General features: G+C 35.8%; 1 protein-coding gene across 5 annotated transcripts in view; it reads right to left on the bottom strand.

The window, feature by feature from the left end:
• Slc4a10 (solute carrier family 4, sodium bicarbonate transporter, member 10) overlaps positions 1–14,902 on the bottom strand; it is a 287,203-nt gene that overhangs the window by 127,977 nt on the left and 144,324 nt on the right. For all 5 annotated transcript variants that reach the window (XM_013027648.1, XM_013027633.1, XM_013027641.1 and 2 more), the window contains exon 3: positions 5,637–5,783. In XM_013027648.1, coding sequence (XP_012883102.1) covers positions 5,637–5,783 — 147 coding nt within the window. The remainder of the gene's footprint in view (positions 1–5,636; positions 5,784–14,902) is intronic.

Raw genomic sequence — 14,902 nt, 5'->3', positions numbered from 1 at the left:
GAGAGTGACAATTGCCAAAAATCATCAAATTAACTTAAATCAGTGGTTTAACACTATATTCCTAGTCTAGATTTTCTGAAATAAACTTATACTGTCTCATTCTAAAACTACACTACCTGAGTGATAGCCTAGGTTATGTTTCGAATTGGTGTGCTATGTCTGTGTCTGGATCCTCTTGAAAAAAGCAATATTTTGCACAATCATTTAAATCACACCAACTGCAATTTTATAGTTATAAGAAGGAATCTTGGACTTATTGTCAGCAGACACAGTTATTTTGTGTCACATGACACAACCTACGCTGGCTTTTGAGGCACTGGTCAGAGGCCACATCTTATAGTAGACATGACTCAATGTGGCTGTATGTTCCTCCCATCTCTGAAGCAATTCTTCACATCACTGTTACCATTGATCTACAATACCATGCACCTGCCCTCCAAAGCTCAATTGCTATTTTGATGAGTCTTGATTTTAGGATTTGGTGGTGTTTCCCCTTATAAATCAAGATTAGCCAGGCATCAGTGGCTCATGCCTGTAATCCTAGCTACTCAGGAGGCTGAGATCTGAGTATAGCGGTTCAAAGCCAGACCGGGCAGGAAAGTCCGTGAGACTTTTCTCTCCAATAAACCACTCAGAAAACCGACAGTGCTGCTGTGGCTCAAGTGGTAGAGCTCTGGTCTTGAGCTAAAGAGCTGAGGGATAGTGCCCAAGCCCAGAGTTCAAGCCCCACAAACGACCCCCCCCAAAAAATTATTAATTAAAGAAAGAAAGATTATTCACTACCAACCTGGAAAATAATAGTCACAAAACAACTCAGAAAAATAATATTCTCACACTTCTACTGTATGAAAAGTCTTCTCTAAGACACATGATAGCAGAAATGCCATAGGAAATAAGTTATTAAAGTGGGATAAACTGTTCAATGACATGTTTTTCTGTCTCTAACTTTTCACTCTTAAAATAGATATAATTGAGGCGGAGCTCTGAAGATCATGGTTCAAAGCCACCCCAGGCAGGAAAGTCTGTGAGACTATCTCCAATAAACTACTCGAAAAAGACAGAAGTGGTATTATGGTTCAAGTGATAGAGCACTAGCTTTGAGCACAGAGAGGCTAATTTATATAGCACCTTTGCATGCTCTATTTTCAACACAGCTTTATTTATATTACTTACTGATTAGTTCACTTTGTCTTAGTGAACTAACAGGATTTGTATAATCCTCACATCTTGTCTGTTACATTCTTTGGGAGGCTGAGGAAAAAATTAGCATTAATGTGTTCTGAATTTCTATCATCATCTTTTATAATTTGACTGACTTAAAGCTCATGATTCAAACTGATCATTTATTATGTATTTACAGCCGTGGCGCTTGAACTCTGGGCTTGGGCTCTCTCCCTGCGCTCTTCAGCTCAAGGCAAGCACTCTGCCACTTGAACCACAGCACCACTTCTGGTTTTCTAGTGGTTTATTGGAGATAAGAGTCTCACAGATTTTCCTGCCCAGGCTGGCTTTGAACCATGATCTTCAGATCTCTGCCTTCTGCGTAGCTAGGATTAGAGGTGTGAGCCACCAGCTCCCGGCTCAAACCGATCGTTTTAAAATAGCTCATTCATTTTCCCAGTTGAAAATATAATTTCACATAATACAAAATGAGTAAAAAAATAGCATTGAAAATAGCACAATGTAAAATTTTACAAATTTTCTGCTGTTGAGGGTTTGTTTACAGCACAATAACGAACTAATCACTATTTATTCTTAAATGCAAATTATTGTATTTATATTTCCATAAGTAAAATAAACTTATTCGTGGGCATCAAAATGTCTTTGTATCATCATGATGACAGCATCATCATTATTCCACAACCAGAGTTGCATCACATTCTAACTACTGCATCTGGTGCATTGCAATGAAGCATTGCATGTCTATGAAATAAGCATAATCTGTGGGCTTTTCTTTTTGGCCTTTTCTTTTACTTGGATGAAGCATTCAGACAGCCATGTTTCTAACAGCACTGCATTCCATGACTGGAATGCAGTGTACTGTTATTGCTCACAGATTGGAATGACAAAACTTCAATAGGACCAAAATGTACATGGCTCCTATGGCTCATGTCTGTAATCTTAGCTACTCAGGAGTCTGATATCTCAAGGGTCACTGTTCAAGGTGGGAAAATCCATGAGATTCCATCTTCAAAATGACCAGCAACAAGCTGGTCTGAAGGCATGGCACAAGTGACGGAATGACAGCTGAGCCAGCAAGACGAGCAAGCTGAAAGCCCTGGGTTCAAATTCCAATACAAGTAATAAGTAAGTCAATGAAATAAGATAAAAAAAAAAACTGATGTCTGCTGCTACCGTGGGCACTAATTGCTCTGGTTCACTAATTGCTCATACTCTGATTTATAACATAAAACCTCACATTCTCAAAATCGAGGGGCCTGATGTTCTCTCATTTCCTCCTCTGTATCTCTTTGAAAATTAAATTCTGACAAGTTATGAGTCACCTGCAGTGCTATTTTCAAAAGATTTGGGGGAGAAAGAATCTTTCCAAGTAAAATAAATATTTTTAAGTAAGCAGAAATTTCTCTTGAAGGCTTCAGTATAAGAATCACGTATTTCCTTACTGTGCAGAATAGCAAATCCCAAATCAGCTGGGACGATGTTTAGACCATGGCTTCAGTTTCAGCAAGTATCTCAGTAACTGATTATTTAGGCAATGGAACTGACTGAAGAATAGTAATAAAAGTATTTAAAGCTTAGTCCAACAGATGTCCTTTCCCAGAGTATAAGAGGATGACTCTACTGACTATCAACAAAGCTTGAGAATGAAAACTACATGAAATTTCTCTCTATTATACTCTTAAAATTCATGACACAAGCAACATTGAAAACAATAAAATAATAATCCTCAACCCATTCCCACTGACTCACTGAACAAAACAATTGTATCATGCTAGAGTAGAATGCTAGAGTATATTTCTTTTCATACTACCCCACTAACTGTTGTACCTGTGGCAGAAGTTACGTGTTATATGAGGAGTTTAAAGTTTTAACTCAGTAATAGAGACAAGAAGCATATTGTAGCAGCCTGCTTACATAGGTTGAAGAACAATAGCTAGGATCTACCTTGTCTGGCTTAAAAATGAACAAAAAGACTCTGCAAATGAGGTACAAATCAGTAGAGATAAAAAATTATATTGATAGTTATAAAAATTACTTCAGGATAAATAGACTATGTCAAGAAATATCTGAGGATCTTTTTTAGACGATAAAATATAGAATCACAAGAGGTAATTAGGAATGGACAGGTGGGAAGAGAAAGAAAATACATGAATAATAAGAAAAATGCAAGAAAAGGAAAAATTAGCAGCAAAATTAAAAGTAGTCACAGAAGCAATAAAATGAATACTATAGGTATTCAAATGGAAATACGAGAGAAAAGTTTACAGAGGCAAAACAAGCTGCAGACACTGAAAATTCAATATGTGGATAATTAATATGCACAATGAAGACATCAGAGCAAATGGGATAGGATCAGATATAAAAAGAAAATGTTCCCTAAATGAAAAAATACATCAACAGTATGCAGAGTAGGAAGGTTTATAAATACACCTTTCATATATCTCAGCAAATTCTCTTAATTAAAGATACATACAAAAATGTCTGTAAGAATTCAAGCTTAAAAGATGTAAACATAAAACATAAAAACAATGGAGACAAGGACTTCTTTGTAACAATAAGAGCAGGTATTACATAAAACAATACAGAGTTTTAAAGCCAAATGCTACATCAAAGTTTTATATGCAGGTAACTTACTTCATTTTAGAATAAATAAAAGGAGTGTGGGTTTGAAAAAGCCTGAGAAACTATTTAAAATAGAAAAGAGGGTCACAGGAAACCTCAACCACATGGTAGCCAGGCAATTCTGGTTGTCAACAGACAAGCATTCCTCAATGAAGTTCAAGCCCACAATTCATACAAGCCTTAATCCACGGTGAGGATTTGAACTGACAAACGACCACTAAGTGGTCAACATTGGAGATAAAAATCCATTTTTTCACTCTTCATATGTTGAAATACTATAGCCAAGTGTCATCTTAAAAAGGAATCTGTTGTTCCAGACAGAGACCTGAAAAGGAGGAATAATGACAAGGCATGGAGACATGTTATAATCATTTCTTGAGGAGAAATGACATGAGGGCTCACAAGAGACAGTAGTTTGGTTTGGTTTGGCTTTGTGGGGCGGGGGGGGGGGGGGGGGGGGATTGTTGTTTTTAATCTTAGATGGTGTTGGATGCCAACCCAATGAGAATAGCAGCAAAGAGCGAAGGTTGTGGAAGGCACACTGGTTAGTGACCCCACGCTCTGTGGTAAGGAGTAAAAGCCAGTGCAAATGCAGATAGTCTGCTAAATTATGGTGAAAATAAGTAGATTTAGGACAGTGGAGAAGAAAGGTGAAAAAATATGGTGATTTAGAAAACCAACTATATGCAGTAAAATAGATTGGAAGCGCTGCAGCCTCGGTGGGGTTGTGAATTTATAATGGTTACGGTCTTCCCTTCTGTATGACTCTGCAGAACAAGATGCCCACAGAAGGCGGCAGGAAGAAAACGGACAACAATAACAACCTCCGCACACATAAAAGTATAGTTTTTAAAATAGAGTGGAGGTGTAACAAATTAAAGTAGAAAGTATTATTCTAGCAAAGTGTTACTGAGATTACATGACATAAGCCACATAAGGAAAGGAAATCAGAATGAAAGATAAAAAATATGTATAAAAAAGTATAGCTGTCAAATAAGTGCACAAGAAAGCAAGAAGGTGAGAAACCAGAAGTCAAGAATTGGGTGAGTGACTTAGTGATGAGGGTTGGAAAGACTGTGAATGGTATACAAGCATGTACAGTAAAGGAAAAACCTAGAGGATTAAAACGGTAAGAATTGGAAGCCCTACTCTTGGTTATGCTCTTGTGGCACTTGGGGTTTTTTAAAACTATAAAATATATGTTCTAGTATTCCGCAAGTACATCCCAGAGAAAAATACTCAAAACAGTAGAACATTGCTGCAAGTGATATTCAGGCAGAATCAGCAATAGTGCCAATGGAAACTTAACAAACACAATTTCCCCTTGATTTTTTAAACAACTTAAAGCAACAACAATTATTCTTGCATGTTATCAATAGTTCGTAAAATTAAATTTTACTATTCTAATAGTATTATCATAAAGCTGAATCAATTCTCAATTAACAAAGAAGAAAGTACAGAGGTTTAAAAAAAGATCAAGAATTCCACTTCCAGGCTGGGAAGGTGTCTCAGTGGTGGAATGCTTGCCTTGCATGCATGAGGCCCTGGGTTCAATTCCTCAGCACCACATAAGCAGAAAAAGCCAGTAGTGGTTCTGTGACTCAAGTGGTAGAGCACTAGCCTTGAGCTGAAGAGCTGAGGGACAGCGCCCAGGCCCAGATTTCAGACCCCATAACCAACAAAAAAATAATAATTCCATTTCCTCTTCTTATAAAAATAGTCTTATGAAAATATAAACCACTTTACAAGAATGACATGTTATCACTAAGCATGGATTCTAGAAGCTAGTATATTATTATAAACATAAATATCATTATGAGAATAATGTTTACCAAAAGCAGGTGACTCTCTTCCATCCTCCAATCCTGAATCTCTCTCTCTGTCCCTCTTTCTGTGTTTATGACCACGATGCCTGTGACGTCGATGGCTTTTTCTTCCTCCCAGAGGCACATGAACTCCAATAAATAGTGTTCGATGACCTTCATTGGGAAATAAATGCACAAATTAAACTCTAATCATTGAAGATGATAATTTACACATTAATGGAAATTGAATTCAACCCAATGCAGCAAAATGTTTTTGATGTGTATGAAATATACAACTGAAGGTGTGGCATTGTGTTTTAGCATTTTACCTCATTAGGCCTATCACAAACATTTATAATTGTAATTAATTTGCTATATATGTTGCAACTATCGTTGACTTTTTAAATGTCTTCACAGTTTTTGTTAATTTGATTATTGTTATCATAGAGGTTATGTACAGAGGGATTACAATTACATGACCTTTCCTTTCATACAATGTCATCTGTTCCCTCACTCTCTCCCAGGCCCTTCCTCCCATCTCTACCCACAAGTTGTATAGTTCATGTCTTCACAATTTTTTGAAAAAATATTCCTCTTCAATATCCCCATTTTATTCAGCCACTCATCATGCCTCACTATAAGCTAGAACACCTTCCTTGATGTTTTATTTTGGTTTGCTGTGTTTCTTTTTTCTCTTTCTTTTTTTTTATTGTGAAAGTACCGTACAGAGGGGTTACAATTACATGGGCAAGATAATGAGTACATTTCTTATCAAGTATTGTTGCCTCTTCCTTTGTTTCCCCTTCCCATCTCTTCCCATCTCCCCCCCCCACAACCAACACCTCATCCCTGCCTGCCCCCCCCCAGGTCAAAGTTGTAAAGTTTGTTTTTCGACATAATGTCTTGTACATCTCATTGTTACAATGGGCCCATCTGTATCCCTATTTAAACAATTTGTTTTTTTTCCTTTCCCCTCCACAAATTATACCAACATCAAACACAGTGAAAATAGGGGTACAGAGGTTATACCATGGGGGGAGGGACATACAAAGCAACAAAGAAATCATCTTACAAACATGTTAGAAACAATCGCATGAAAGAAAAAAAACATTTGAATACTTATCTTGGGGTTCATTTCACCTAACATCAACTTATCTGACTGTTTCCGCTTGTCTCAGACATATACTAGTTATTGCAAATAAGGGAAACCATAGGACCTATGTTTCTTTGGTCCTGGCTTACTTCACTGAATATAATTTTTTCCAAGTCTTTCCATTTCCTAACAAATGGGGCAATGTCATTCTTGCTTTGTTTCTTTCTAATTCTAATCTTGTCTTTTATCTGTCCTGAGCCTTGATATATGTTTGAACAAATATAAACTTATCTCTATTAAGCCCTTGCTTTAATTCACTGATTAATCTTTAACCTAGAGGATAAAAATTGTATTTCCCTACATAGTCTAAGATTTCTCAAGAAAATTATTTCTCCACAGATTTTAGTTTTCTAAATATTTTGTCTGAATAAAACATCCAAATATTTTAATATTCAAGCAATTTCTGGCCTCTGCCATTTTGTCCAGCCTATCTCCTAAATCTATTTTTGTCTCACAAATGGCATGTCTGTATGTGATTTCTCATCCTTAAAAATCTTGGAATTCTCACGTCTGATGTTTCCTTCTGGGGCATTTGAGATGAATAAAGATGATGTGATCCAAGAAATAATGGTATCATGGTAAGGATTTCAACTGGAATCTAGGATGGGGAAAAAAATGAAGTCTGACAAAGTAAAGAAAACTTCAAGAAAGTGGAGGTCCCCCCAGGTGAGTGAGGCAGATTCAGAGAAAGTAGAAAGGTAGGAGTGAGGCTGGGCCTCAGCGGGCAGTGCAAGCCTTCAGAGCAGGTGCCTTTCCAAATATCATTAAGAACCTGTATGTGCAAGCATCATTTCATATTTTTTCTACCATCTGCGTTATCTCCTTTGTTGAGATGTTTGTTCTTATCTTTTCTCATTTTGCAACTTAATTATTTTCTTTTCACTTGGGTAACTACAATAAAAAGCAATACACTGGTGGCTTTAACAGCAGAAATCTATTTCTCAATTTTGGAGGCTATAAAGTCTGAAACCTTGGTGTTAATCTGCTTCCTCTTGGTTCACCTTCTTCTGTAACCTCACATGACAGAAAGATCATCTCTAACATGTCTCTGCTTTAAAGGAACGAATCCCATTTGCTTTCTGTATATTTTTTGTAAATTTAAATCTGCTCTATAAAAATGAAATGTAATAATTAGTATATGTCTAGGATAGTCCTAGCAAGAATCACAATAGCTCAATAACTATATACACATGACCATATAAAATGATGTGAATTGAAGTGAACTACAAGATATGGAAACGAGATCTTTTTGTTTTTTGCTTTTTGTTTTAATGTACTGTGTGAAGTTATTCCTTTTTTCTTTCTTCCCCTTTGGTTTATTCCTGTTGTCACTGTTTTGATTATAGTTCCCTGTTTATTATATATACATTTATCTGATTTGGGAAAGTGAAGAATAACAAAGTGGTAAGACAAAGGACAAAGGGTGAACCAATCCAACAGTGATACTTAAAAGACAATATGTTGGAAATGAATTTTACAACTTGGGGGGAGTAAATTAGGGGAAGGGAAACTGGGAGAAAAATGAGGGAGGGGGTAACAATAATTGAAAGAAATGTACTCATTACCTTACTTGTATAACTTTACATCACCTTTATAATAAACTAAAATAAATTTTAAAAATAATAAAAATGTATTAAGTCAAATCTCATAACTACTCATAACATTGAGTAACAATAGACAAATGTATCTTATAAGGAAGAAAAAAACGAGACAAAATGGGGACATAGGTAAGCATTATATATGAGAAAGGATTACATGGGAAGATTCTCTTAAGAAAATACTATATTAGTTCAAAACAGTCTTACTTTGTCAATTGCAAATAGTAAAGTGCTATAGTGCTCACTTCAGCAGCACCTAGACTAAAATTGGAGCAATACAGAGTAGATCAGCATGGTCCCTGCGTAAGGATGACACACAAATTCATGAAGCATTCCATATTTTTATATTTAAACAGAAAAAAAGTTAAGTGCTATAATTGCAGCATGATGAACTGGATGCCTGTCTCCTCCCAAAGTTCACATGTTGAATTCCCATCCTTGACGGTCCTACACTAAGCAATAGGGCCTTCATGGATGCACTTAAGGTTAAGTGGCATTACAACTAGTATTAAGAGACATTAAAGAACCCTTCAATCGCTTCGTCTCTAAGCACAGGCAACACAGTGAAGTAATGTGAAGACAAAGTAAGATGACTACTGTCTCTCAACCAGGAGAAAAGACCTCAAAATCAAAACTGCCCTGTCACTCTTAAAGGTAGCCTCTTCATCTCCAGAAAGATGAGAAGACTTAATTTAAGTCACCCTGTCTATGCTTTGTCATTGCAGCCTTGGAATGATTAGCACAGCCAGGAAAGTCTCAACTGAAACATGTTTAGTCAAACTAACTTTCAGAAGACATGCCATTAATATGATACTTTTACATACTCAATGAGTATTATTTTAACAGTGTTCCTTTGAAAATATATCAAATATATCATAATAAATTTGACTTCAGAAGTGCTATCTTTGTATTTAAATTCTGTAATATTTATTTTTGAAAAGCAGAGCCAAATACTTCCAAATTCTAGTAAGATTAAAAATGAGAGTAGCATATTTTTAATGCTGGAAGAAAATATGATAATGTATGTATATATATTTTTTCAATAATGAACCTTAATCTTATAAATATGAAAATAATTGTAAATCAATCTTCTAAAAAGACTTGAGGCTGAAAATAGTTTCTGTGTTCAGATTTCTTTCCTGTGTGGATACTTATAGGCAAGTGAAAAAGCAATTAGTTCAAATAACATTACAGAACATTAAAATGCATGTAAAGTTCAAAGATTCAATTCTTAGCCAAAGCTATGAATATTCTGTAACCAGAGATTGGGGCTACAAATCTAACTACCGGTTTCCATATGTCAGGTCCAGCCATTCATTCAAACGTACTAAATAGAGACAAGAAGGGGTGAAAAGCAGAGAAAGGAGATTATCACAGTATGGGTAGGCCACAGGAAGCAAAGTATACACATCAGTTTATCAGCTTATCCATATTAGGTTTAAATAGAGAAAAAAATTGAAGCAAGTGTGAAAGGTATACATAGTTAACAGGCCTAAATCTAACAGACCCTTATATCAGTTCAAGTTCTGCAAGGGCTTTCAGGACAGTGATCACCTCTACGATCACTTGAGTGAAGCAATGTGAGATGATTACTCCTACAACAGAGTGCAAACTCATCGTTTTAGGTAATTGTCCTCATTTGGTTGGGTGGTCTTGTCCTGCCTTACTCTGTTGTTGCTTTGTATAAGGATAGATAGTTTTAGCTATCATTGTAAAGAAAAGCTATCCATCTGTCCTCTTCTTGCTGGATATAAAGGTTTTTGCAAAGAAGAGACAGAGAGTAAAGAATACAGATACAAAATGAAGACAGAGAAGCAACAATTTTATGCTATTTTTAATTAACTTATAGGCCTAAGTAAAGAGTCAGTGCTTTTCAACAACAGTAATTTTCAGGACTATTTCTGCTCTTGTTTAGTATTTTACTTATAATGTTAAGTTATATTATGAGGGAAATTACACAGCAGTGACTAGCAGCAGGATCTCCAAGTTTAACTTAAAATATATTTAGATCTTATCTCTGCCATTTATATTTATGCAACCTTGAAGACAATCACTTTGTCTTTCTAAGCTACTTGGTTTAGCTATAAAGCAAAACTATTAGTGCTTATTTTATTCAGAAAGTGTTTTTTTATAATTCATAAAACAAAAGGTTTTAAAAAGCTAAGTTGTATTTCAAGTTGAATCTATTCAACTTTCTTTGGAGCTTAAGAAGCTCATCAGAGCTCAGGGAGTTTAGGGAAGTAACCATCTTCACCTCTCAAGTGCTGAAGAAGAAAGTGTTGAAAGCATAGGTGGCAAAGTTAGCATCTCTTGGAAAGAATACTGTCCTTCCAAACCTGGAAGACTGCCTGCTCTCCTGTAATTCCTTTCTGGCAGAAACTTTCTTCCTTCAAGGTAGAGCGGCAACCTGCCAAAATTACTACTGCCTCTGTGATTACACACTGTACATTTCCATTTACAGCTAAAAGGAGGTGTGAAGGGTAGGGGGACATAGGACATGGTGTGATTTTACCATAGAATGATCAAATATAGTGAAGGACAAAACTATAACAAGAGAGAAGGTAAGAAAAGATGAAGAGCAAGTGGAATATGAAAACACAAAAAAATTTTAAAATGATGAACAATACTGCATAGAAGAAAAATATACATAAAAAGCAGTATAAGTAAACAACTATAATGGGAAGAATAAAATCAACACAGCAAACACAGCATTGCATATTATACCTTTATCCCTTTTGCAGGATCAGACGTGTATGGCCTCTTCATGGCTTGTTCCCTTATTGAGGTAATTATTGTGTTGCTGGCTTCCTTCCCACCACACTGGCTTTCTTGCTGCAATTATTTCCTCTTAGGGACTTTGTCTTTTTTCACTTCCTGAAATAGTCTTAATACTTGGCTAATCCCTCACCTCTTACAAATCTTCAGGAATAGTTTACCTCCTCAGTGGAGTATACATTTCATGTTATACCCTATCTTCTCTGAGCATGGTCCTCATGCTCTTCTACTTCTATATGGCACTTCAGCTCTACATAATTCATTATGCTTAGTGTTTAGTTTCTATTTTTTTCTCAGTTTGTAAAGTTAATGAGTCAGAGAATTCTGAAATAGTGCTTGATAGTTTTTGGTAGTCTATAAACATTTATTAAGTAACTCTTTTGTATAAAGAAGATGATTAAGTAAAGATATCCAGTACAGGCATAATATCCTACACCATTAAACACCTTGATAAAGGGGTGGAAATACAGTTAATGATAACAAATTTTGTAGCAACAGTACCAAAACTGTCTCAATTCATATCTGTGGAATTGTAGAGAAATTATTTTTTCTTGTTTCTGCAAGGTTGGGGATATCTAGAGGAAGAAAAACTGGCCTCAAAGTTAAAAGCTGACTGACTAGAGGGAGACTCTTCTTGCCTAGTGCAACTCGCATTTCCAAATAGAACAGAGCCTGGAGCTACTGCTTTAAACCAGAGAGCTCAGCCTTCTTTTCTCTAGGAAGATTGTTTCCCACGATGTGATGTGGTCTCTCACCCTCTCTCAGGGGGCAAGACAAGAATTCTTCAGTGGTTAAGAATTCTTCAGTGGTTCCTGTACAACTTCCCAGACCCTCATTTCCAGGGTTTCTTCTGTGAGCACAACTATTACATTCTTTCCTGAAGTACTATCTCCTTCATGAAGAGAAAGGCAGCTATCCTATGCTCATTATAGTAGTTTGCTTCTGCCTTAAAACGCTAATATTTGTTTCAGGGCAAAATAAAAATCTACACATGTTTTACAGCTTACCACTTGATTTAGGAGACTTTCTACAGAGATTATATACAATAATATAACATGAAAAATGTTGAACACAGTATCAGTTCCATGGTTGACAATTATACATATTAGTTCCCCTTTTCTCTCACTGAGCTAACCTTCACTGGCTTGATGAAATAAGAAAAGGCATACACTTTTCTGTCCAGTTTCATTGTGTCCTTCTTCTCCCTATATTAACTACTTTCTGTTGTAATACCTGCTTAAAGAACTATGGAATCACTTCAATAGTTCTAGAGAGGAATTACCATCAATTTTTTTCTACTACATTATATCCAAAATTGAAGTTTTCATCCTGATAGACCAGGAATTCAGGAAAATAATGGTGTCATTGTTCTGATATAGTTTGACAAATATTAACTCTGGTCTGAATTACTTTCTAACATTATACAGTAAACAAAATTTATTTTGTAAGAATAAAGTTTTAGTTAGAAGAGGGAATACTTTCAAACAGATATATCTAAATTTGATCAAAATTTTCAGAAAGAGTTGACTTTACGTCACAATTTTTAAAAAGTAAGTTAAAAATATAAAACCAGCCTGGTATTGTTACTCATGCATGTAATCCCATATACTCAGGAATGAAAGATCCCTGGGGTCATAGTTTAGGGATATCATGGGCTAAAAGTTAGTGAGATACCTACCTCAATAAATAATCTGAGCATACTAGTGTATGTCTGCAATGGCATCTACATAGGAAGCATAGACAGGAGGATCATGGTCCCTGAGTAGCATAAGAAAAATAACCTAATTCTGAAAGGGCTAGAATAGTGACTCAAGAGACAGAGTGTGTATACCTAGCAATCTGGAGGCCCCAATTTCAATCTCTAGTACCACACATGCAAAAAGGGGGAAATAATTTAGATATGAACACATTTTTAAAACACTACTAAGCATCAAATACTGCTATTAAAAAACAGATAAATACAGAAGACCAGAATTTTTTCAGAATTTAAAACCATCACTATAACTTGAGCTCAGAACTAAAAATGAGATTTTGTTTAAATCTTGTACAATTTTATTCAGAGTACCCTCTTCAAGTAAACCTTTGAACAGTTAAGCAAAGCTTTTCCCTAAAGAGTATCTGTTAGAAGGCAAATTCTGGTCTTCAGATGCTTACATAAAAGTCATAAGGAATTCTGAAAAAGTAAATGCATTTAGAATAAAGCTAGGGATTAGGGAAGATGTGAAGTACCAGAGAAACCTCAGAGTCATTTGTTCTTGTTATTGTTGTTGTTTGGGTTTTTTCCAAATACAGATCAGATGTCAACTAAAAAAATACAAGTTCTCTACAGGAAATATATAAAAAACAAAGGATAACATTGATTTCTGAGCACAAATCTTATTAACAAATCCTGGATTGTTGAAGTTGTATAGATATTATCATGTTGAGCAGATTCAGAATTATTCTACATATTTTAACTATAAGTATCAGCAATAAAACTTTTTTAAATATTTAGACAATACTAGAGCTTAAATTCAGTATTTGTGCCTGCTAGGTAGGCACTCTACAACTTGAGCCACACTCTCTACTCCTCTGAAATAGTTCTTGATGTGTTGATGGTCATGCCGTTTCAATGTTTATAAAATATAATGATGAAAGAGATGCATTGAGTAATTATGATTAATAATGACTATGTATAAAATACTCTCTTTTATTTATCTGGCTTGAAGAGGGTTATACAATCTACTCTCTAAGAGAACACTTTGTTTATTCCACGGAATGAATATACTACAGCTGGTGCATAATTACTGAGTCACTATAGCCATTTAGATTAGTCAGTCTTGGGAAAAAGGTCAAATACATTCAAATAAATAAACATGTGATTTTTAATTCCATGGAGACTCTAACAGAATCAGAGAACACAAGAAGGTATCATTAATCACAATATACCAGAGTTATAAGTCCCATAGGAATTCTCTGATGAGAGTGAGCAATACAGAAAAAGAAAACAAGCCCAAGAAGGTATGAGTAAGGATGTGTATACAGGAACTAAGTATTACAGGATCCTGCACTGCTCAGTGTTGTGTTATTTGACTAGAAGAAAGTATAGCATTATATCAGTGATGGTCCCATTTATTTTCCCCTATAGTCATTATAAAACAAAATGCCTATTTCTGACTATGCTAGGTAAAAAAAAGAATAGAATTCCAGAAAAGGCAATCCAAAGAGGCAATCTAAGATGCAAGTTTCAAAAGTATTTTTGCAGGTTTTCAGAAATACTGTCTTTGTAAGAAGTTTTATTGTTCTTCAAATAAAACACAGCAACTGAACTAAAATTAAACCTTAAGAATATGTTTATAGGGCTGGGAAGGTGGCTCAGTGGTAGAGCGCTTGCCTTACATGCATGAGGCCCTGGGTTCGATTCCTCAGCACCACATAAGCAAAAAGAAAAAAGCCGGAAGTGGAATTGTGGCTCAAGTGGTAGAGCGCTAGCCTTGAGCTGAAGAGCTGAGGGACAGCGCCCAGGCCAGAGGTCAGGCCCACAACCGGACAAAAAAAAAAAAAAGAATATGTTTATAATAGCCAAACAATGCAACGGGTCCAGGTACCCATGAATTGATGAATCAATAAAGAAAATGCAGGAAGGAGAAGGATTGGGATTGGGGGGAGGGGGAAGGGGGGAGGCTGGGAAGGGATGTGAAGGGTAAACAAAGGAGGCTGCAATGCTTGGTAAGAAATGTATGCATTATCCTGCCCATGTAATTGTAACCCCTCTGTACAGTATGTTC

Source organism: Dipodomys ordii, unplaced genomic scaffold (genome assembly GCF_000151885.1).
Source record: "Dipodomys ordii isolate 6190 unplaced genomic scaffold, Dord_2.0 Scaffold5, whole genome shotgun sequence".
In the NCBI taxonomy this organism is placed as follows: Eukaryota; Metazoa; Chordata; class Mammalia; order Rodentia; family Heteromyidae; genus Dipodomys; species Dipodomys ordii.
Note: the sequence above shows the minus strand (reverse complement) of the source record. Positions and strands in the feature narration are given on the sequence as shown.